This window comes from Cordyceps javanica, chromosome 3 (genome assembly GCF_051103115.1).
Source record: "Cordyceps javanica chromosome 3, complete sequence".
Lineage (NCBI taxonomy): Eukaryota > Fungi > Ascomycota > Sordariomycetes > Hypocreales > Cordycipitaceae > Cordyceps > Cordyceps javanica.
This window is the reverse complement of record NC_139297.1, coordinates 141,623-163,811: the sequence shown is the minus strand read 5'-3', so window position 1 is coordinate 163,811 and position 22,189 is coordinate 141,623. Positions and strand designations below refer to the sequence as shown.

The following is a 22,189-nucleotide window of genomic DNA, read 5'->3' as shown; positions in this document are numbered from 1 at the left end:
ATGATATATAATGCTACACGAGAAGCATTAGAGATTCTGCCAGCTTATGCACCTCTTCAGCACCTGCGAACGGAGCACTCTTCGAAAAACTGCGTGGAGAGCCACAAAAAACGAGCAAGGCTCGAAACGTGATAGCACGCGCTCAATAGCCTGTTTGACCTTATAGTAGCGTGTTTGTTTGTATGAGTCAATATAGTACTAAACGTTGCTTTAAAGTGTCACCAGTGTTACTGCTTGCGAGCCGCGAGCTACTGGTCATTCTCAGCGTGAAGACCTTTGATGTATTCCCGCATATCAGTCATCGCAGGGACCCTTCACTCTACCTCTGCCTTGCTCACCTATTAGGGATTCTAGTCTTTTACGCTAGCGTTCTAACATCGTTTTTTGACTTTTTAGTTGGAACTAGTCGATTTATGAAAGACGTGATGCCGAATGCTAATATCATTCGCCGATTTAGTATAAAGTTTGCAAGTCATCAACGCCAAATATTACTATTTACCACTCTCAAAACGAAATCTCGTTCTATTTATATTCAAAAAGTCTATTTCTTCTTGCCCCATACTTGGAAGGCATCTTTTCAAGTATAAATTCCTCAAGGCAATACATAGCCGCCATCAATCAACACGTCTGATCCCGTCATGTAAGACGACGCAGAGCTAGCGAGGTACAAATAAATCCCTTTAATCTCCTTGACGTGGCCTTGCCGTCCGAGCACTGCCATTCTGTATGCTTCATTCACGGCACTGGGGCTGGCACCCATTTTCGTATCAAAGAATCCCGGGGATACAACGTTGACCCGTGCAAACTCTCGCCACTCGCGAGCCAGCGATTTTCCGAAATGCGTCACAAACGCCTTTGTGCCGTTGTAAATTGGCTGGTCTGTTGGCACGTTGACTATGTGGCCGCTCATGCTAGACGTAATGATCAGATTGCCGAAGCCTTGAGATTTGAAGATTTCGCCAGCGTATTTTGCACAATACACAACACCATTGACTGTGAAAAAGTGTCAGAGAGTACCCTGAAGTCTTGAAGCTGGTGGTGTATAGCTACCATTCACCGACATCTGCTTCTCGAATTCGGGCAATGTCTGCTCCAAAATTGGTTTGGAAATAGCCATTCCTAGTCATGGTTAGCATCACGTATACCGTTCGTTGACAAGCATGAAAGCTACCAGCATTCGCAACGAAAACATCAATCTTTCCAAAGTCCCGAGCAACCTTGGCAGTGACGGCTTGGACTTGCTCCGGATCAGATACTAGTAACCTCCGTCAGCTGTATTCATACTCATTAGACCCCCACAGCTGCATTTTTACGCACCATCCACCTGGTATGCCATGGTTCGGACACCGCATTGCTCGCCGAGAGCTTTCGCCTTTGTAATGGCAACATCGTTTCTGCCAAATTCACGAGGTTGGAATGCAACTTTTTGCAAGGCAGTGCTGTAGACTCACGAGTTGTACCACATTGCGACATCGCCGCCGGCCTCCGCAAAGGCTTCAGCTACTGCGTAGCCTAGACCATCGGCAGCACCAGTGACGACAGTAACCTTGCCACTCAGGCTGAATTGCTCAAGGACATTTTCTGGGGTGTCTGGAAACGGTCGCGGAAATCCCCCGCGGGCCGTCGCGCAGTCATCAAAATTCATGGACATTGTTCCCGATAGGTATGTGTTGAGAAGAGAAAACGGTTATCAGATGAGCTATTTGAGGAGTAATATTGAACGAAGAACAGCTTGCAGATGTCCGCCTGGGTTTGAGAACTTTATGATATGATACTCAGGTTCGGAGAACAGTTGTCCGGTGTGGTGGCGGCGAATGGCCGAAGTGGAGATACAGGAGCCACATCAGGGAACATGTCGGAGCACTACTGTCCGACATCTCTGGGAGTACTGCTCCGTACTACGGAGTTGAATGATGTTGATCTCCGCTACAAGATTTTTTATCGCTGAAAGGTCAAAGAAGGCCCGCGAGTATCACAGTAAATATGAAATGAGGGATGCTGTTGTGTATACAATTTTTAACTGATTGGAGTCAGAGTGACGACGCAGGAATAATACTAATAAACTATACCAAAGTAATGGCTGATTGATACTAGTATAGAGAACAAGTGTCCCATTGTAAGTCCGCTGGTGCCGCAGCAGCCCGTCCGCAACGGCCGCGGAAGCATGCAATCAATCACAGAATCAGTCTGGCAGCCTTGCCCCTTCATGCTCCATGGTTAGGCCTCGGTATTCTAATCGTAGTGACATATTTCTATAGACACCGGCCTTTTTCGAAATCCCTGATTGTGCCTGACGACAACAACCGCCGACGTGACCAGGAAAGGCGGTTCTTTCACGACAGTGCATCCGAAATGTCCTCATTTGACAAGAATCGGTCCATAAGTCATGGTCTCGACACCTACCGCATCGCTCCCTCGTCACCGAGGTCCTCTTCGTGGCCATCGTTTGAACTGCGCTCCTTGCGTAAGCCGGCCTTGCGCTGAGCATTGCGCCGCAAACTCTCATCTCAGCCTTTCAGAATCGCTTACCAGTTTCGTATTGGTTGATATTTCTCTGTCGCCTAACATTTACATGCACAGACAGCTACATGGATTAGGACTTTACAGGCGCAGTATACATGAGAACTACGCAGCAAAGTACACAGACGGGCTCAATAAAAACTCCATGTACGCAGCCTACAAATACAGCTACACTTCTCCATGTCCTAGAGAGTGGCATCGAGGCCGAACAATGTGAGATACGGCTCGACGAGGAACTGGTCCCAGTCCATTCCCCAAAAATGATCACCCGGTACATTCCCCGAGGGCTCTGGCTGTGGCGGCGAGTCCTGGTAGCTAGCCTCGACGGCTTCCAGCTGCTCCAGCTCGCGGCGCTTCTTTGCCGTGCTGAGGCTGAGCAGGCGCCGCGCCATGGACAGCGCCTCGCGTGTCAGGCCCGTATCAGCAACCCGGACCATGTTGCTGAGGCTCTCAAAGGCCTTGGCGATGCGCGCGTTGGCAGCCGGCGTGTCAATCGCCAGGAGAACACACGTGTACTGGAACACGCTGCCAATGACGTTCCAGAACATGCGCCCTTGGCTAGCAAGCTGCTCGGCAGCGACAATGGCCCCGTTGCCGGTGTGGATCACGAGCTGGACAATGTCGTCGGGGATGCCCGCTTTGAGCTGGTAGAGACGTCTGTAAAAGCAAAATGTCAAGTCGGCCTTGGTCAGCACGACGAACGGATTCTCGGACTGGAGCACGTCCAGCGCCCTGAGGCGCAGGCACAGCTCTTCCGTCGGCGTGGCGCCCTCGCAGTCCAGCTGGAACGGCGAGTTCGGGCCCGGGATGATCTGCGCCAGCTTCACAAACTGGTCTGCGACGGACCCGGCTTTGGGGGCGATTTCGCGGCACGTCACGGCGCCAAACGTGACCGACGAGCGGTCGTACTCGTACGACAGCAGGTTGTGGCCGGCGTACGCGATCCAAAAGACGCGCCGCAGCTGGTCCTCGCTGTGACCCATGGCCTGCGCCGTCGGCATCGAGGCCATCTTGACGATGCTCTCTTCGCGGTGCAGCCCGACAGCCTCGCAGAGATGCAGGACCGTGCACGACGCGATCCAGGCATTGTTGGGACGGGTGGTGGCGCGCAGGTAAAACACGCGCAGGCCGGAGGCGATGATGTGGTCGACCGTCAGCATGCGCATCGTGACGGGGTCGTCCAGGATGGCCTTGGCGTACTGCACCAGCTCCGTCTCCCGCGGATGCCGCCTGGGGGAGAGAAAGGAGCCGAGGGCGGCGACGCCGGCGGCGATGGCGCCAAACGCCACAATGTTGGGGCCGGCGGCGCCCCCTCGGAAGTAGTCCCGGCAGCGCCGCTCGTAGATTTGCCTGTCCATGAGGTCGGCCACGGGCGCGAGGGCGGCGAAGAAGACTTGCGAGTAGCGGCCGAGCTCCTCCTCGGCGATGAGCCGCGACAGGGAGCCGTGGCTGTGCGGCGACGCCTCTTCCGGCCGGATGCCAAAGTTGTACGCAAAGGAGCGCATCTTCCTTGGCGGGCTCCTGGACCCGAACGCGGCGCCGAGGACGTGCGGGAAGGCCATGGCGGCCGCGGCGCCGGCGAAGCGCGACTTGTACTCGTCAAAGATGCCGTCCGGGCTCGCGGCGCGGCTCCTCGGCGTGGAGTCGCCGGTCTCGTTGTTGATCCTGCGCGTCTTGGCCCGGGGAGGAGGATCCCGGTGGTGGTGCGTCGAGGCGGCCTGCCCGGCCGCCGCCGCCGCCGCCACGGGCTGCTGCTCGAAGAAGCCGACGCGAGGAGGAGGCGACGGCGGCGGCGCGTCGTGGGACCGGGCAGAAGAAGGCTTCATTTCGCCGTAAAAGCAGTCATACTCGTAGGCGGTGCACATGCCGCAGGGCAGCCTGTTGTCGCACTTGCGCTTCCGCTGGTGGCACGGCGTGCAGGCCTTGCGCACGCGCCGCCGTTTGGAGATGCGCGCAGACATGATACCACGGACGCAAAAAAACGCGATGACAGGAGAAGACGAAGCTGTCAAGACGAGGCTGCACAAGTGCGTAGTTATTAGTCTCTGAATACGGTCAGCGTTGAGCCCCACCACGCTCAACCGGGCAGCAACCATCTTAGGCTGCTGTCTACATCAAATACGGGATTTTTATGGGTGTAATTGAAGGAATGAATATATAGAATCATACTCTTGCCCTTCAAAGTTGAGGATAGCCATTTTCATGTTCATCATGCCGAGCGGGTAGAGGACATTCTATTCTTCTGAGAGGGAGCCTGCACTCACGGTTCAAGTGCTAGTTAGGGTAACTCTATAAGCGACGGCCAAATACGGTGGCGCTGTTGCTTCCGGCTTTGCCTGGAGCAACAGCGCTGAGTAATGTTTTACGCTGCCTCCTGGAGCGAACAGTCTATTTTCATTTCACCTGTCTCCTTCGGCCGGTAGGCTCACCCGTCCAATACACAAATCAGTGTACAGAAACAGGTAGCAAAACCATGACATCTAAGCGCGACGAGAATGAAGCGGCATGGATCAATGCAGCCTGCGAGCGGCTCAAGGTCGATGGTATTGAGGACTGGCCGTGCGGTCTAGGTGAGGTCCGGGTACGCAACGAGGTCAACAGCCTCAATCCGATCGAGGCCAAGATTCAAAAGCAGATCATACCCAAGAAGGCCTTGTCAATCTCACGGCTGCCAATTACGCAGTGTTGACATGCGATGCAGGTACAACATGTTCAATCCGCAGTTCCCAGCCGTGTTAGGGTTTACATATGCCGGCACATTTACTGACGTTGGCCCCGACGTCAGCTACGTTGCTCCTGGTGATCGTGTTGCGGTAGCTCGTTGGGGAGGGACTGCTCGGGAAACGCGATACGCAGCATTTCAAAAGTATCCACTGGCCTTGGAACGCAATGTTCTGAAACTCGACGCCGGAACATCCTTCGAAGACGGCTCGGGTGTTATTGCCAACCTAGTGGCTGTCGTATCGGCTCTGACGATCCATATGGGTCTCGAGAAACCTGCGACATCCGACGAAAGCGAGAAAAGAGGAGAGCGAATTCTAGTCCATGGCGGATCAACAGGCCATCGGCGGCCTTGCTGTCAGGTTCGCGTCCGATGCGGAATACGAGGTCGTTACGACAAGCTCTCCCGCAAATGAGGACCTTGTCCGACGAAGAAACCCAGCATCCATCATCAACCACCGTCAAGCTCAGGACGTTGTGATCCGATCGATCCGCGAGCAGGGGCCTTTTCACGCAATCCTGGAGGCCACGGGAACCGAGAGAGGCACAGAAATCATGGGAAAGCTACTTGAGCAGACGGGGGGGGGGGGGGGGGGGGGGGTCTTTTTCTCTACCAGCCCGTCGCGAAATGACAGTGAGTTACCCGCCAATGTCACCAAGCGCTGCTGGTCCGGTTACTCCGAGGATCGGGTCTCGGACAATGCGCGCAGCGAGCTTCGCAGCTGGTTCTTGCGGGAGTATCTTCTGCATGGCTTGCAGACCGGCGCTGTCTTCCCAAATCCTGCCTCCAAGATTGAAGGGGGCCTATCGGGCGTTCAGGCTGGCTTGGACTTATTGAACGACGGCAAGGTCAGTGGTGTGAGGCTCGTGGTGTACCCACAGGAGTGAGCTTTCAAGAGCAATCAACCCCCAAGGGTTGCATGGTGTGAGGAAGAGCAGATAAAGGTGACAAAATAAACTTCTTGGGCTGGACTGGCCACCTTTTGTAATTAAGTATGCGCAGGACTAATTTTGGCCAAATGTTAGTCAGCAGAGCGCTTGAAACTGGAGTCAGTGTGATCCGAATCAACCAAGGCCACCCTAACCTCACTTACTACGCCATATGGCATCACTGCACCACAAATACTATGCTAACGCCTAATCGATCCGAGACTCGCAGGCAATCTTGTGAGCCATGCCGTAGGTGTCCGTGATAATCTTGGGTAGCCAAAAAACGCTCTAACACCTATTAGGAACGAAAAAGCGAAAATGTGGTGGCGAGCTGCCGACCTGTGCCAGGTGTCGGAAACACGGAGCCAAATGCCAATACGCACAGTCTCGTCCTTTAGGTCGTCCAAAGAAGTCTATGGGCGGTGTCTCGTTAGCCAGCCCCCAGCCTAATTCTGGCGATGCGGCCTTGTCGTTTGAGGAGAGTCCTAGCGACGTGCCACCGAGAACAAGCGCTCCTGAAGATGAAGGGTTATCTGACATGCCATGCCAAGCCACCCTTCTCTACGATGCTTTCCATGCGTTTTCAGATAATGCAGCGGGTCATGAATTATCGAGTTTTCTCGGAATCGATAGTTTTGGTCTAATGGACACATCAAACAATCCTAGCTGCATACTTGCAGATGGCGACATGGACGTTTCGGGCATCGTCTGCGATCAAGCAGCCGACAACCTTCAGTCATGTGCATGCCTTGCAGTGGCTCACCGACTTTTGGCTGAAATAAGAGAGTGGAGCCCCTCATCATATCATCAGGATATAGAACGACTCCGAACCATCAGACAAGAGGCGGTAGAGCTTGTTCAATGTTCCATCTGCCCCCTCCGCTACGTCTCGCTCGTACAGAACGTATCGCTGATATGCGGGTTGATATTTTCCCTGGCCCATGTCTACAGGCGCATCGTCGAATCAATAGATACCCGCAGTACTTACTTTACCAATGACTCGGAAGCAAATCTTGCCATGCTCTCCTCGTTGGTCAGTTTTTCAAACCCCTCTTCACCGGACACGCCATGTCCAGCGATTGACAGGGAAGCCTTGTATTTGACAACGGCAGCAAAAAGCCTAATCAGGCAAGAACTATTTGGCTTTCTTCCGCAAGGCAATACCTTCTCGTCCTTGCTAGACATGTTTGAGACTCGACAATCTCTGTGGCATGCTTGCCCTCCTTGTAGCGACTATCCTGCCATATACATTCACGGGATCGAAAAGACACCAATGTGTGTATTTCAGTCTCATGAAGCTCGACGTTTAATTCAAACGCTTGAAATTTGATCTATTTTAATTCCCGAAAAAAAAATTCGTGAAGAGCGGCTCGGTTATGCTCAGTTCAGTTGCTTGCGGACACTTTCAAGAGATGCGGAACATTCTTTCGCGTTCACTCCCTGACCTCATCACACCTCACCTCGCATCTTTTACTTGTATAAAAGCCAACCATTCCCGAATAGACATTATCGTGCGAGCCATATTACACTGCTTCTCAGCGTCATTCCCCGAATCTATCGCTTCCATCATCTTTGACCTTCTTCCTACGATGGCGTTGAGTACTCCGAGTAGTCGTGCATTACGGAATGCTGTGGATGTCCTCATTGTGGGTGGAGGGCCCGCCGGCCTCTCTGCTGCCCTTGCCCTGGGTCGTGTCAACCGTAGCGTTTTCATTTTTGATTCCGGTCAATATCGAAACCAGGCGAGCAAACATGCACATACCGTTCCCATGCACGACCACGAGGACCCGGCGGAAATACGACGCAAGATGAAGAAAGAGCTTCAAGCGAAATACAAAACTGTCACCTTTGTGAACAAGTCGGTCACATCAGTTCAGGAGTCGGATGGAATCTTCAAACTCTTGGACACGGATGGCGGCTGCTGGAATGGGAGAAAACTCATATTGGCGACAGGCTGTTTCGACATTCTGCCTAACATTGTGGGCTACAAAGAGAGCTGGGGCAAGGGCATGTAAGCCGCCGACTGAAACATCCAATATCCCTGACTATGAACATTTTATAACACGCCCAGCTTCCATTGCCCCTTTTGTCACGGTTTCGAACAGGCTCGGAATGGCTCAGTGTCGATGGCTGTGCTTCTCAGCCAGCAGGCATGTCCGCGAGAACTCGAAGAGTTTTGGTTCCTCCACACAACCCTGCGACAGTTCTCGCAGAAGATGACCGTTTTGGCAAACGGCAATACGATACAAAATCTAGCGAGACCGGGCATCTGGGCTGGAGAAACCAGCGTACAGCCGCAGGTGGTTGCAAGGATCGAATACGTGGAATCGGATAACCACGTGGCTGTCGAGTACTGCGACGGGGCTTTGGATACATTCGACATGGTATACCACTCACCAGCAACACAGCTATCCGGCAAGCTTCATGCCGACGTTGGCCTGGACATGCATCCCGCCGGTGCAATTCAAACAGTCTCACCCATGCAAGAGACCTCCGTCCGTGGCGTGTTTGCTGCGGGGGATTGCGCCGGTCTGCTGAAAAAAATGGCGGTCGCCATGGGATCAGGCGTCAGTGTCGGGATCGGCGCTCATTACCAGATACTCTGCGATGATTATTGACCCAGTCGAAATTTGATTACAGCATCAAGTCAATGGTCTCGCCGGACATCTTTGCCCGCGAATGGGCCTTGACGAAGAATCATTCAAGCCCGGAGTTGGGGAGATGCGGAACTGCGGAGATTTTTTTAATGTATCCGCAACAGAATAAGGTTCTCAACGCCTTTGCAAGGGCGGACGGGGCTCTCGGGCCCGATCTCCGTTACGGGCTCCGTGCGGAGATTCGCGAAGGTGCTTAAATCAGCTACCCGTGGGCGCTGCTTACGGAAGCGTCAACTACCAAGACCACAAAGCTCAGCGCAAGACTTTACTTGTACAGCTCATGGATTTATAATATAGTAACTGTAGATGCAACTCCGCTCGTTTTGAATGTATAAAAAGGTCGTAGATGCACAGAACTCTCGAGCCGAAGCTGAACCAAATCAGAAACCAATTTCACACGCTGCAACGCATCGAAACAATCCACTTTACGCCCTTTTTTTTTTTTTTAAATTCAACTGAATTCATCATGACCTCCAAGACCATCATTGCGCTTGCCGGCGCCGGCGACCTGGCCAAATACATTGTCGACGCGGCCGTCTCCCACGGAAACGTGCAAGTCGTTGTCCTGTCCCGCAGCAGCAAGGACTGGTTCGAGAAGCGGTCCCCGGACGTGTCGCTGCACGTCACCGACTACTCGGCCGCGTCCGTCCGGGAGATTCTCGACGCCACCGGGGCGACGGCCCTGTTCAGCGTCATCCACACGTTTGACGCCGCCGTCTACCTCGAGACGCACCGCGCGCTGCTCGAAGCCGTCGGGCGGTCGCGGTCCTGCCGGCGCTTCTCGCCGAGCTACTACGCCGGCAACATTGACGACTTTCCGGGCGTGCCGCGCTTCTACGAGGACGCGCACCAGGCCTTTCACGACGAGATGGAGCGGACGGCCGGGCGCGGGGGACTGGGCCTGGAATGGACCGTCATCAACCAGGGGTGGATCATGGACTACGTCGCCATCTTTGAGGAGGAGGGCAGGTACGGCGACAAGAGCTACATGAAGTCTGCACAGACCATCTGGTCCATCAACATGAAGGACTGGACCGCCACGATTCCGGGTACCGGCGACGAGCCGGCAACCTTTACCGCCGCGGCGGACGTGGGCAAGGCCGTTGTCGCGCTAGGCGTCACGTCTAAGCCCTGGCCGAAGCACACCTACTTGCAGGGAGAGCAGACTACCTGGAACCGGTTGGTGAAGGAGTTGGAAACTTTTTATGGTCAGTACGCCCCCGCCCCCTAAAATGTGCCAACGATTTTTTCGCAGTCTCAAAACTTACGAATCGGGTGAAAAACAGATCGCAAGCTCGTAGACGTCAAGTATCGACCCCTCGACCAGATCCAGAACGAGCTCCAGTCCTTGACGAGCCAGGACGATCTGGCTCACGTAGCCCTGCTGCAGACTTCGGAGTGGATCGCGCTCGGGGGCCAGGGACTTCCTCAGGATGCTGTGCTGGCTCAGCGGGACAAGTACTTTGCAGGCATCAGGTTTCAGACTGTTGAAGAGCTGCTGGCCGCATCGGCAAAGGGTCGCATCTGATTGTGTATATTCTCGCTCTTGTTCCTCTGGGGGCATGGGACCGGTCGCCTCGCTCGGCAAGAGTGCAGCATCGCGGACAGAAGTCCCATGAGAGGCACATGGGAGAGTTTTATGAGAGGCACTCTGATATCTAGTGACTCTCAATACTTCTATACCAAGTAGGAAACATTGACACGCATTGTTCTTAGATCAGTATAAACCAAAATGTGTCCTCGACCTTTCAACTTTAGTTATCGTATCTTTGCCGACCTTGAAAGTCAGTTATTCACCCGATGTGAGACGTCGTGTCCCCAATGCTTCCGGCGTTTCCTGTCGCCTCGACGCTCATAACGGAATACCACGTCACACTACATCACCATGGCCTATATAATACAATTCTCCTTGTCTGTACACTTTATTCAGTTACTTGCCAGGAAAATATACAGGGTAGATACAATATTTGCAGTATATGCCTATGTTTACCGTGATAACTCGTAGTAAAGAGATGGCTGGTTCATCATCATGTCCATGTACACGTGTTATTCTAAATGCTCCAAATCAGTCTCTGAGAACAAACAGGAAGAGCCTCTCTGCACAAAAACGTTTTTTTTCTTTTTTTTTCCCTCGCTTCGCTCGCCTTTGTCTCTCTCACTCTCACTCTCTAACTCTGTCTGTCTGTCTCTCTCCCCCCACCCCCTTTGTTCACCACCATCAAACCATCTCAGCTGGCCGCTCACGCGGCAAACAGCCCGCCCAGGGCGTCGGCGCCGACGTTTCCGCCGCTGAGGACGATGCCGAGGTCCCAGCCGTCCTCGCCGGCCTCGCGCTCGACCATGCGGCGAAAGTCCTCGTCGTAGAGGGCGACGGCGAGCGGCACGCACGCGCTCGGCTCGACGACCATCTTCATGCGCTCAAAGACGAGGCGCATCGCGGCGAGGATCTCGGCCTCGGTGACGCTGTACATGCCGGCGACCAGGCGCCGCGTGTGGATGACGTGCCAGGGGTGCGCGCCGAGCGGCGTGCGCAGGCCGTCGGCGACGGTGAGGGACGAGACGGCCGCGACGCGCGCGCCGCTCTCGAAGCCGCGCTTGGCGTCGTCGGCGCCCTGGTACGACGGCTCGGCGCCAAAGACGCGGATGCCGGTGCCCTCGCAGGACAGGGCGACGCCCGAGAGCATGCCGCCGCCGCCGCACGGGGTGATGATGGCGTCGAGCCCCTTTGTCGTCTTTTTCGTACTGCTGCTGCTACCGCTGCTGCTGCTGCCGCCATTGTTCTTGTATGGCGCGTCGGGGCCGGCCATCATGGCGGCGACCTGCTCCTGCAGCTCCAGCCCCATGGTGCCCTGGCCGAGGATAATGTCCGGGTGGTCGTAGGGCGGCACGAGGCGGGCGCCGGTGGCGGCGACGACCTCGGCGGCGACGGCCTCGCGCTCGGCGGCGGTGCTCCCGCTAAAGACGACGCGGGCGCCGTAGCCGCGCGTGGCGGCAATCTTGGCCGGCGCCGAGATGGACGGCATGATGATGTGCGCGGGGATGCCGTTTTCCCTGGCGGCGAGGGCGAGGGCCTGCGCGTGGTTGCCTGTATTTTTTGCATCACTTCAGTCAGCCATCGGTCTTGCGCTTAAACGTCTGCAAGAACTTTTCCAAGTGAAAGGCGAGGTAAGAGCATCATCATCATCATCATCATCATCATCCATCCTTTCTCACAGTCCACGTTTCCAGCGCAGCGAGGTGCCCTCTCCCGACGAACGAAAGAAGACGTGAATTTTTTTTTTAAAAAAAAAATGGGCGGGCAAAAATTTACCAGAAGAGTGCGTGGCCACGCCGCGCTCCCTACCGCCGGCCTCGGCCCAGCCGTCCTCCTGCATGAGCCTGGCGACGGCGTGAAAGGCGCCGCGAGCCTTGAATGCGCCGACGCGCTGCTGGTTCTCGCACTTGAACCACAGCCGCAGCGTGGGCCGGGCTGGCTGCTGTTGCTGCTGCTGCTGCTGGCCGGCCTCGACGCCGCGCGGCGTCGATGCCAGCGCCGAGAGCGTCTTCGAGGTCACGACGGGGGTGCGGTGGACGTGCGGCGCGACGACGGCGTGGGCGGCCTGGACCGAGGCCCGGCTCAGCGGCGCGGTGGTGGAGAGGTCGGCCATTTTCGGTGCGTATACATGTAAAAAAAGAAAAGGCAGGGAGAGGAGAAAAACAGTTGGTTGCTATATAAACGTTTCTCCAACATGGACACGCAAACAGATAAAGAGACAGACAGTAAAACGGACAACCCGTCTTTTACCCCCCACCAACACCATCGGGGTAGTGAGCTTTGCCCCCACAAAGACGAGTGCAAAGGGCGCGCGCCCGAGTTGTCAAGATGGTCATCTCGGAACGTAGTCTATTTGAGAAAAGAACTCAACGCAGTCCAGAGCAGCTCAGCTAGGGGGCTTACTCCGATTCTCTAATACATAATTTTTTTTTTTCATCATTTTCGTCTTCACATTGCATCATTCAATCTGGCGACGCATTTTCAAGAGTTGGCTGGACCCCAAATTGGCGCGTCTCCGGAATCGGCCGCGACTCGAAGAGAGTCCTGAACAAACTCGGCACACCAAGATTTTCACCAAAGAAGAACGCACTCAAAGCTGTCCATTTTTCATATTACAGCTACACAGGTATCAAAACTCCATGGCATTGCTCAGCAAAGAGCCCGCCTTGTTTCTTTTTTTTAATGTCGCATACATGGCAATCAAATCTCTGCTATTCACACACCATCGGGGATCGCTTATTTTTGGTTCTCGGGGCGGAGGGCGCTGCAATCAAAGAGTTAGCTGATCATCTTCATCGAGTAGAGCGTGTGCGTGAGTGTGACTTACCGGACAGCCTTGCCGGCTCTCCAGATCTCGAGGTTGCGAATCTCCTCCATCTCAGCCTCGTACTTTTGACGGTAGTCTGACTGGCCGTTGTAGTCGAGAGAGCGCTGGGTCTCGGTGCCGTCGCGGACCGAGTCGTAGAGGTTGTTGAAGACGGGCTTGAGGGCGTCCTTGAACTTGGGGGTCCAGTCAATGGCACCGCGGCGGGCGGTGGTGGAGCAGGCCTCAAACATCCAGTCCATGCCGTTGGCGCCAATCAGAGGGTAGAGGGACTGGGTGGCCTCCTCGACGGTCTCGTTGAAGGCCTCCGAGGGGCTGTGGCCGCGCTCGCGGAGAACCTCGTACTGGGCAAGGAACATGCCGTGAATACCACCCATGAGGCAGCCGCGCTCACCGTAGAGGTCAGAGTAGACCTCCTTCTCAAAGGTTGTCTTGTAGAGGTAGCCGGAGCCAATGGCGACACCCATGGCAATGGCCTTCTCCTGGGCCTTGCCGGTGACGTCCTGGAAGACGGCAAAGGACGAGTTGATACCGCGTCCCTCGCGGAAGAGGGAGCGCACGGTGCGGCCAGAGCCCTTGGGGGCGCAAAGGATGACGTCGATGTTCTTGGGGACATCGACGTTGGTCTTGTCCTTGAAGACGGGGGAGAAGCCATGAGAGAAGTACAGAGTCTGTACTGTTAGCTAAAACGCCTTGGCGAGCAGAGCCTTTTTGGGGGGAGGGGCGCATACCTTGCCCTCGGTGAGCTGAGGCTTGATGGCGGGCCAGGTCTCAGACTGAGCGGCGTCGGAGAGAAGGTTCATGATGATGGTACCCTTTCCAATGGCCTCATCAACCTCAAAGAGGTTCTTGCCGGGGACCCAGCCGTCCTGGACGGCGTCCTTCCAGGACTGACCGTTCTTTCGGACACCAACGATGACGTTGAGGCCGTTGTCGCGGAGGTTGAGACCCTGACCGTGACCCTGAGAGCCGTAGCCGATGAGGGCGAGGGTGTCGTTCTTGAAGTACTCCTGCGGTGCATGTTAGAGAAGTGATCAAAGAAGACGGTCCGATTGAGGTATTGGAACAACTTACGAGGAGCTTCTCCTGGGGCCAATCGGCGCGCTCTGAGTGAATCACCAAGGGTTAGTCGAGTCTGGTCTCAAAACTGCCATTGGGCATGAAACAGGCCATTTTCCGGCCATTGCCCGGCTCAATTGAGCCGGGCAGTCGAAGAAAAAGAAAACCACGCACCATAGACATCCTCGGGGTGGCCGGCAAAGTCAATCGTCTTCATGCCACGAATCTGCTGCTGCTGGACGCCGACGACGGCGCGGGGAGCGGCAACGGCGGCGCGGAGAGCGCTGCGAGCGACGGAGTAGGCGGCGCGCTGCTGGACGGGAGCGGCAGCGGCCATTTGGCGGGCGAGGGGACCGCGCAGGGTCTTGGAGAAAGCTCTCGAAGCCATTGCGAGTTTTTTTCTCTGGGGGGTGAAGAGGAGAGTGTGAGAGTGCGGGTGAGAGATGGAGAAAGGGAAGAAACAGGAGAGTGAAGAGGGAAGAGAGTAGAGAAAAGGAAGGCAAGCTCAATTGAAGGGGGAGATTGAGACTTGATGGGATGAAAGTTGGTTGATGAAGGAAGAAGAGAAGAAGAAGAAGAAGAGGGAACAAAAAGGGCGGCGGACGGATTGAGTTTTGAGTACAAAGATAAAATCTAGCCGGGGGATCGGTGGTCGGCCGGAATGGGGGGGGAACGACCCAGCTTTGGATTGACTGCGAGACGGGCCAAGGTTGGAGCTATTGCTGGGGCAGCCAGACGAAGGGGACCGAGATCGGGGGGGCAGCGCAACAAAGTGAGCACCTACATTTCTACCTAGCCAAGTACCTATAATAATGGGATTCTGCCCGGGTACAGTACAGATTAGGCGGGCAACAGTAGTGTGTACAGGGGTCTGGTAGGCCAAGTTGCTGCTGCCAAAAGGCGCTGCTGGCTCGAGGAGGGGCCCACCTGGAGCCTCGCAGCGCTGAAGCTGGCTGGCTGGCTGGCTTCTAGTGGGTTAGACCAAACACCTCCTACTCTGCCCACATGTGAAATCTATCAGTACTTGGTTACTTGGAGAAAGCCAGTGGGGGATCTTGTTGACCGACGAGTTGTATCTTTTTTTTTTACCGCAGATAAAGTCGGAATCATGGTCAACATCGAGCTTGATTCGTTTCCATTGATTCATTCAATACTCCTTGCACATTTGCCAAGGAAGTCATCTACTTAGTGAATTTTCTGCACTTTATTCTTCTTTTTCCTTTTGCTCCTTCTCCCGCTTAGCATTTCCCAGCTTTCCACTGGACAACGGGGGGAGAAGAAGAAATAAGCGGGGAGCCTGGCCAGGGGGTGGAGGTACTTGGGGGAGGGCTTCCTGCGATAGCGGACCTACCACTTTACTCTGACTCTACTCTACCAGTAGTCCTGGAGAGGTGGGGAGGGTCCCGGAGCGGTACCGGGGGATCTTGAAAGTTGAGAGCTTTCGGGATGAACAAGGAAAAAAGAAAAAAGGCCGTCCGGTGTCGTCGTCGTCGGCGTCTTCTTCTTCTTCTTCTTTACCGGCGCTGTCGGCGTTCTCCAGAACCATCTTCATAATGGAGGGAAATCCGGTAGGGGAGGAAAAAACCCCAAAACGAATCGCCACACACACACACACACACACCTTGCCGTCAATAACCCTTTAAAAAGTGCTTCCACGATCCAACTCGTCCAGATACAGCTCCGGCTCGAACCCCACGAACCGCGGAATACGAAGAAGAAGAAGAAGAAGAAGAAGAAACTTTGTCATTGCAACGAATAATGCCCGCGCATCTAATTGCCAAAATAAAAAAAAAAAAAAAAAAAAAAAAAGAGAGAAATAACCGCAAGTGCTCATCGTCGCACTTACATCCCCTTCCCATCATATCATATCATGCCCTCCATCTCTACCTGCCCTCGCGAGAAGAAATCAAAGAACCATCTTCTATTGTATTTATTTTGTGTGTGTGATTTTTTTCTCTTTCTTTACCTTGACGGCGCATCCCATGTACATGTGCATCATTCATATTCTATCCTCCCTCTCTTTGCCCGCCAACCTCAAGATGGTAGCAATTGTAAAAAAAAAAATTGGTCTGCCGCTTCGCATCTTCATGATTCGTATGGCTCGCTCTCCCCACCCCTTCCCAAAATGTCAACACTGGGGAGAGCATCTGTCCTTTTTCTTCCTCATTCATTTCAGCACGCGGTCATACTGAATGCCCTTGACGGAGCCGCCACCCATGGCCGTACGCACGTTGCGCTTGAAGCCTTCGCGGTTGTTGCGCAGGTCCTCGGCCGCTTCCTTGTTCAGCGGGTCTGAAGCGTTGGGTTCGAGGAACAGAAACTGTTTATTCCGTCAGTCGTTTGTTAAAAAAAGGAAAGAAAAAAAAGGGGGGCCAAAGTTACGGGACTCGACCGCATGCATACCTGTAGTCCGACAATGATGGCATTCAGATTCAGCACCGGCTTCCAGTCCTCGCGCAGAATGTTGAGGCAGACCTTGCCTTCCAGATCAATATTCGGGTGGTAAATCTTTTCCCGGCAAAGCACCTTGGGCGGCTCGTGTGGGAAGCTTTGGTTGATGGCAAAGTCAAACGTGAAGCGGCCGGTGCGGTACATGCCCTCGTCCGGATCAATGGTCAGGACAAAGTTGAGGATGTCGTCGGGATCGGGAAACTCGGTCGTCATGGTCTGGCCGAGGGAGAGCTCCGACAGGTCTGCCAGTAAAACTGGTTAGCAACCCCCAACGCACCGCCTGTTTTTGTCTGCGAAAAAAAAACCCCATTCTTCCGACCTTTTGGTGGCGAACGGCATGTTTCTTTCGGGGAGGGGGAGAAACCGCACCTTTTTGCACGCGCAGCTGCGCCGCCGTCACCTTTTTCTTCTTGCCCCCCTGGCCCTCTGCGTTCTCCGCATCCTTTTGCTCCTTTTTCTGCGTCGCCGCCAAACAACAACAAACTCTTGGTCAGTGACGAAACATCCCGGGAGAGCAACACTAGACGCCAAGGGGAGGAAGGAGGGGGGGCGTCTAGGCAGAAACCTCCCCTTTGCCCCCCGCCAAAACATACCATGGACCAAATCTTCAACATCTTGCCTACGAATCAAGCCGCTCAACCCTGAGCGACGAGAGACGCTAGATATTCCCCCAAGGTGTTTCCGGGTAGGTAGCGAAAACTCGGCCCTGGCTACTTTGCTGGGAGTTCTTCGCTGGGGTCTCTTCGTGGATGTGCTCCCCTTCGTTTGCGGTCGCGGGCAAGTCGTCCGGTTGGGGGGGGTTGTGCAAATCGTAATTGGAATCGCGAGGGTAGTCTGTGTCGCCTGCTATGAATCCCGCTCCGTATAAAAAAAGAAGGAAAAGAGATGAAGAAGAAGAAGAAAACGTATAAACTTCTGCAAGAGAAAAAAAAGAAGAAGAAAAAGTCAGCCTGAGAGGTGGTGTCGTGTGGTAAGAAGAGGTTATAGAGTTCTTGCGAGATGAGAGAGAGCCCGCCGCCCGCCCGCTCTTCCGCCCCGCCAACTCGTCATGGGCAGCCACAACGGTTAGGCCAGCGGCAGCCCACGACACCGCCCGCCCGATTAGGCAATCTCTGGTGTCGCTGATAAGATATGGTGTGCTCGTGTTTGGGGAGGATTGCACGTGCACAGCCAGTCTTGTTTATTAGAGTTGTACCTGCCATGATGAGTACTATTAACAAAATGATTGTGAATGCATACGAGGTTTCTTTTGTTGCACTTTGGACCGAATTCATGATATTAAATAGAACAATCTAGGACCTAGTACGAACCGTTATGAACACAAGGTATTCGCAAGAAAAAAAAATACACACCCTGGCAAGTGACGAGAGGCGCCTCGGAGCCCCATCGCCATGCATAATGCCCGCTCCAGCCTCCAGCCCGTGCTTTCCAACCGGGCCAAAAACTTTTTTCTTCTCTCTCCCTCCAGACATGATGTAAACTATGAAGAAGCAAAAAGCAAAAGCATGACGCAAAAATCATGACGCAAAAAGCATGACGCAAAAGTGTTAGAGATCATCTTCTCGAGAAGCAGCACATGAGACCCGTCTTGCCGAGGAACCACAGGAAACCCATGAATCGGACGACCGAAAGAACCGCAGTGGCATACAAAAGGAACTTGAAAAAGTTGGCCGTACGAACAGATGACGATTTCTGTAACGAAGGAAAAAAAAAAGAGTTAGTAATGAGCATGATGTAAAGAGAGCAACAAAGACACATACCCCTATGCCAAAGCTATTAAAGTTGTCACTGGTAATGACAATGATGAGAATAATGTTGGAAAACAACCAGCAAACCACCAAGCCGGTACGGAATGACTTGTAAGAGTCCTCAACATCCTTGGCTTCGAGCTCCTCGGCTTCCTTGAAGGGTGCGAGGGCACGGCGCACCGTCTGCTCAAACTGGCTGTCAATGTCTTCTTGCTCCTTTTCGATTTCCTCGACGACGACCTCATTCTTTTCACCCTTGGTCACGTTGGCAGAAGGTAGAGCCTCGGCCTTGTCAGAGCCCTTGGTGCCCCACGACACGTCGTGCCAGTTGTTGAAGGCGTAGACCATGAGGATGTTGATGTAGGTGGACATGAGAACCAGATAGTACGGGAACGAGTGGAACATGTGCCACGGGTCCAGGTACATGAAAGACGCGAGGAAGTAGAGACCGTAGATGGTGACGAGCGCGATTAGAATGACACCTGCTGCTCCTTCTCCCGAGAAGAAACTGTTGACGAAATCCTTACCAGAGTCGAGTTTGATCTGTTCCGAGAGGGGGGTGTTGAAAGCGCGGGCCACCAGGTAGCCGGAGAGCACCAGGATATACGTCTGAATGAGGCCAAATAACATGAACGAAGCAATGTAGGTAAACTTGGAACCCTTGGGACGGTTACCGAGGGCAAGAATAAACTGCAGGATAACAAAAGCCAGGTAGAGATATTTGAGAAGCGCGTTGATCAGGGGCGTGGCCGTGTCGCCAAAGGGCCAGCCGTGGTGCTCGGCGCCGCCCTGGCCGCCAACGACGGGTGTGCCGACGAGATCCATGATGACGGTTGTGGTGAGATAGTAAGAAGCCAGAGAGAACCAGGTAAAGATGAGGTTGAAGATGTTGTAGAGGAGCTGAATGTGGAGGAAAATCATGCGGATGATGTTGTGACCACTCTTGTACATGCGACCAAAGTGCATGAGGGAGTAGAGGGTGGCGGCAAAGGAGCCGTTGAGCCAACGACGACGCTGCGAGATGAATTCGGCGGCGCCTTCGGGGACGTCAGTCTCACCCTTGGCGGCCTTGATGTAGGACAGATGCCACTTCTGGCCAGCTTTGGCGACCAGCTCGAAACAGAGAATTCTGTCTTCGGCCAAGAACATGTTCTTTTTGAAAATGTTCATGCCGTCAATGCCCTTTTTGCCCAAACTCTTGGACAGGGTATGGTCACCGTGGAAGTACTGCTCCAAAGGGCGGCCCATGATGGCGCGGAAACGGTAGGCGGAAAAGGCGCCGGGCAGAACGCTGACGTAGCCAAAGGAGCTTTCGAGGGGCTTGTCGAGAATGTTGGAAATCTTGTACTCGAAATTTTGCACGGCGACTAGGGGGTTGAAGAGCTTCTTGCCGCCCTTGCCCAACATGGCGTGAATCTCACCACAGGCGCCACCGAGATCCTTGTCGTTGTAGAAGCCCTCCCAGAGGGCGAGCAGGGAGCGAGGGCTGGGCTTGGTACCGGCATCGAGCAGAATGCAAACCTCGGGGTTGAGGATGCGGCCAAAGGCGTTGAAGAGCCAACGGTGAGAGTTGATCTTTTTGCTGTTCTTTTGCTTGAGGCAGAAGATGAACTGGACGGGAGGCAGGTTCTGGGCGTTTTCGCCCGTCGGGCGGATCAGCTGCTGATTGGGGGTGACGGAGAGCTGAGAGGTGTACTCGAAGATGTGAGCAACAGTCTCCTTGCCGTCGACGTCCTTTTTTACGACACCGTCCTGGTAGATGCCGACGGTGGCGAGGACGTCGAGGGTGTTCTTGTCGGCCTTTTCGATACCGTCAAAGACGAGACAGACGACGATCTTTTGCCAAGCGGGGCCGCCCTTGTTCCAAAAGGTTGACTTTTTCAGGTTGACAATGTCGCGAATGTTTTGCATGACGCCGTGAAGGGTTCTGGAGAGCAGGACCTTGTCCTCGTTGTAGTAGGTGATGGCGATGAGGAGCTCCGTGTGGCGGTTGTACATGCGAGGGCGCAAATCGTAACCATTCTTGAGGGTAAAGTCGTTGGGATCGCAGGTGGCCGCCGTGTAGCGCATCTTCATGAATTCCTCGTTGCCACCCTCGACGTCGCGGAAGCGAGGCTCGACGGCATTTTTGATGGCGCTGGGGACGGGGTAGTCGATGGAGAGGACGGAGCCCTGGACGAGCTTGACTTTTCTCGTGTTGAAGCGCTTGAGGCCGCCGCCGTTACCGCGGCCAAAGCCGCCGGGCTGCTGCTGACGCTGCATCCAACTCTCCTCCTCGTCCTCAAAGGTAGAGGCGGGACGGCCGTAGGGGAAGTCGTGTTCCTGGACGTACTGGCTTCCCTGGGCGCCGGCGCCGGCGTACTGGCCGTAGCTGCCGTTGTCGTAGCTGCCGCCGGGCTGATGGGGCTGGGGCACGGTCTGGCCGGCACCGGGGGCGTAGGACTCGGTCAAGCTGTAGGTGGAAACAGGACGATCGATGGGCTGAGGCGCACCAAGGCGGTCGTGCTCGTATCCGGAGCCGGGCTGTTCGTTGAGGAGGTAACGGCCAGCCTCTTCTTCGTGCTCGTGGGGGGGCAAATGATACTGGACGAGGACAAGGATGACGAGGAAATGTCAGTTAAACAAGAACGACCAGATGGGTGAGAGGAGAAGGGAGGCTGCAATAAACATACGTTCCCGCCCGGAGGCATATCATTGAGCTGGTGGCCAGAACCACCAGCGTAGTCGTGGCCTTGGCCGTTGTATGCCATGGCGGTTAGGGGTGCTCCCGGGAGCGAGCAGGGACGCTATGCTGGGACCGTATAAAGAAGTCGTGGGCGCGCGCGTAACAAGGTATGGCGGTGGCACAGGAAGCGAGGTGAGATGGTTGTGAAGATTGCGTATCGATGTATGCAGAGATGGAAAAGGAAGAAGAGAAGTTGGAATATCCGTAGTTTTTGTTGTGCACCGCGTAAGTAGGTGGGCAGGTTTAGGAGGTAGTTGGTAGGAGGCGCAGTAAGGTGGGAAGCTAGTAGCAGCTGATCGGATGGGCACCTGGGAAGGTAGATTGCCAGGTACTGGTAAGCGGTAGACGTGACTGGCGTGACAGGCTGGCTGGCTGGCGGGACAGCGGGCTGGCTAGGTGGTACGCTTGGTGTGTATGACGCCAGTCGTTCGTACAGGACAACAATAACAAAAGGCGGTTGCGGCGGGCAGAGCCGGTAAGGTACAAGGGTTGGAATCTGGGGACAAGTGGGAAAAACGGACAAGGTGAGAGAGGAGAAGGAATCACCAAAAAAAAAAAAAAAAAAACTAATAGATATGTAGGGGGTGAAGCGGTTGAGAAAAGGGAAAAAGGGATGATGGATAGGAAACCAGTCATGACCAAGGAAAAAAAAAAAAGGAACAGCATGCACAAAGAGGGCAGTGAGAAGCATTGGCGCGTTTTGGTTAGCAAGGGTTGATGTTTCGGAGCAAGCAAGGCAAACGACCAAGACGGTGGCGGCGACACGACGACAGTTGGACAGGTACACAAGGTTCAGGGTAGTTTGTGGTGGCAGGCGAGGTACCTCGACTCGAAGCTACATTACTTGGTACTTAGCGGATACGTAGGTAGAGGTATGACGGGACGGATGGACGGGGGGGCGCAACGTTATTAGCGGGTGCGGGTAGCGGTGTTGGTGGTGGTGGTGGTGGGCGTATTTCGGGGCGAGGTAAGTACCTACGGAGTAGGTACCCAAGCAACCAAGCGAGGCTGCAGCCGGCT

At 54.4% G+C, this 22,189-nt stretch overlaps 9 protein-coding genes across 9 annotated transcripts; 3 read left to right on the top strand and 6 right to left on the bottom strand.

Moving 5' to 3' along the window:
- Positions 1-592: 592 nt before the first annotated feature.
- Positions 593-1,651, bottom strand: V2A60_004284 (uncharacterized protein; the record flags this gene model as incomplete). The annotated part of the gene is made up of 5 exons (XM_083255605.1): positions 593-993; positions 1,051-1,119; positions 1,172-1,255; positions 1,318-1,394; positions 1,452-1,651. The coding sequence occupies 5 exons, from the start codon at positions 1,649-1,651 to the stop codon at positions 593-595; spliced, it is 831 nt and encodes a 276-aa protein (XP_083111731.1).
- A 1,054-nt stretch (positions 1,652-2,705) lies between these two features.
- Positions 2,706-4,481, bottom strand: V2A60_004283 (uncharacterized protein; the record flags this gene model as incomplete). The annotated part of the gene is made up of 1 exon (XM_083255604.1): positions 2,706-4,481. The coding sequence occupies one exon, from the start codon at positions 4,479-4,481 to the stop codon at positions 2,706-2,708; it is 1,776 nt and encodes a 591-aa protein (XP_083111730.1).
- Positions 4,482-4,993: 512 nt separating this feature from the next.
- On the top strand, positions 4,994-5,657 carry V2A60_004282 (uncharacterized protein; the record flags this gene model as incomplete). The annotated part of the gene is made up of 2 exons (XM_083255603.1): positions 4,994-5,175; positions 5,222-5,657. The coding sequence occupies 2 exons, from the start codon at positions 4,994-4,996 to the stop codon at positions 5,655-5,657; spliced, it is 618 nt and encodes a 205-aa protein (XP_083111729.1).
- A 2,283-nt stretch (positions 5,658-7,940) lies between these two features.
- Positions 7,941-9,025, top strand: V2A60_004281 (NAD(P)/FAD-dependent oxidoreductase; the record flags this gene model as incomplete). The annotated part of the gene is made up of 3 exons (XM_083255602.1): positions 7,941-8,182; positions 8,243-8,738; positions 8,933-9,025. The coding sequence occupies 3 exons, from the start codon at positions 7,941-7,943 to the stop codon at positions 9,023-9,025; spliced, it is 831 nt and encodes a 276-aa protein (XP_083111728.1).
- Positions 9,026-9,294: 269 nt separating this feature from the next.
- Positions 9,295-10,356, top strand: V2A60_004280 (uncharacterized protein; the record flags this gene model as incomplete). The annotated part of the gene is made up of 2 exons (XM_083255601.1): positions 9,295-10,036; positions 10,115-10,356. 2 exons carry the CDS (start codon positions 9,295-9,297, stop codon positions 10,354-10,356), a joined length of 984 nt encoding a protein of 327 aa, XP_083111727.1.
- Positions 10,357-11,068: 712 nt separating this feature from the next.
- V2A60_004279 (tryptophan synthase beta subunit-like PLP-dependent enzyme) lies at positions 11,069-12,475 on the bottom strand (the record flags this gene model as incomplete). Its single annotated transcript, XM_083255600.1, has 2 exons — positions 11,069-11,913; positions 12,139-12,475. The coding sequence occupies 2 exons, from the start codon at positions 12,473-12,475 to the stop codon at positions 11,069-11,071; spliced, it is 1,182 nt and encodes a 393-aa protein (XP_083111726.1).
- Positions 12,476-13,098: 623 nt separating this feature from the next.
- On the bottom strand, positions 13,099-14,633 carry V2A60_004278 (ketol-acid reductoisomerase; the record flags this gene model as incomplete). The annotated part of the gene is made up of 5 exons (XM_083255599.1): positions 13,099-13,126; positions 13,190-13,857; positions 13,918-14,196; positions 14,261-14,292; positions 14,420-14,633. The coding sequence occupies 5 exons, from the start codon at positions 14,631-14,633 to the stop codon at positions 13,099-13,101; spliced, it is 1,221 nt and encodes a 406-aa protein (XP_083111725.1).
- A 1,779-nt stretch (positions 14,634-16,412) lies between these two features.
- V2A60_004277 (NEDD8-conjugating protein UBC12) lies at positions 16,413-17,310 on the bottom strand (the record flags this gene model as incomplete). The annotated part of the gene is made up of 4 exons (XM_083255598.1): positions 16,413-16,565; positions 16,649-16,938; positions 17,066-17,153; positions 17,290-17,310. The coding sequence occupies 4 exons, from the start codon at positions 17,308-17,310 to the stop codon at positions 16,413-16,415; spliced, it is 552 nt and encodes a 183-aa protein (XP_083111724.1).
- Positions 17,311-18,250: 940 nt separating this feature from the next.
- V2A60_004276 (chitin synthase class III) lies at positions 18,251-21,194 on the bottom strand (the record flags this gene model as incomplete). The annotated part of the gene is made up of 3 exons (XM_083255597.1): positions 18,251-18,388; positions 18,457-21,027; positions 21,117-21,194. 3 exons carry the CDS (start codon positions 21,192-21,194, stop codon positions 18,251-18,253), a joined length of 2,787 nt encoding a protein of 928 aa, XP_083111723.1.
- Between the last annotated feature and the right edge of the window lie 995 nt (positions 21,195-22,189).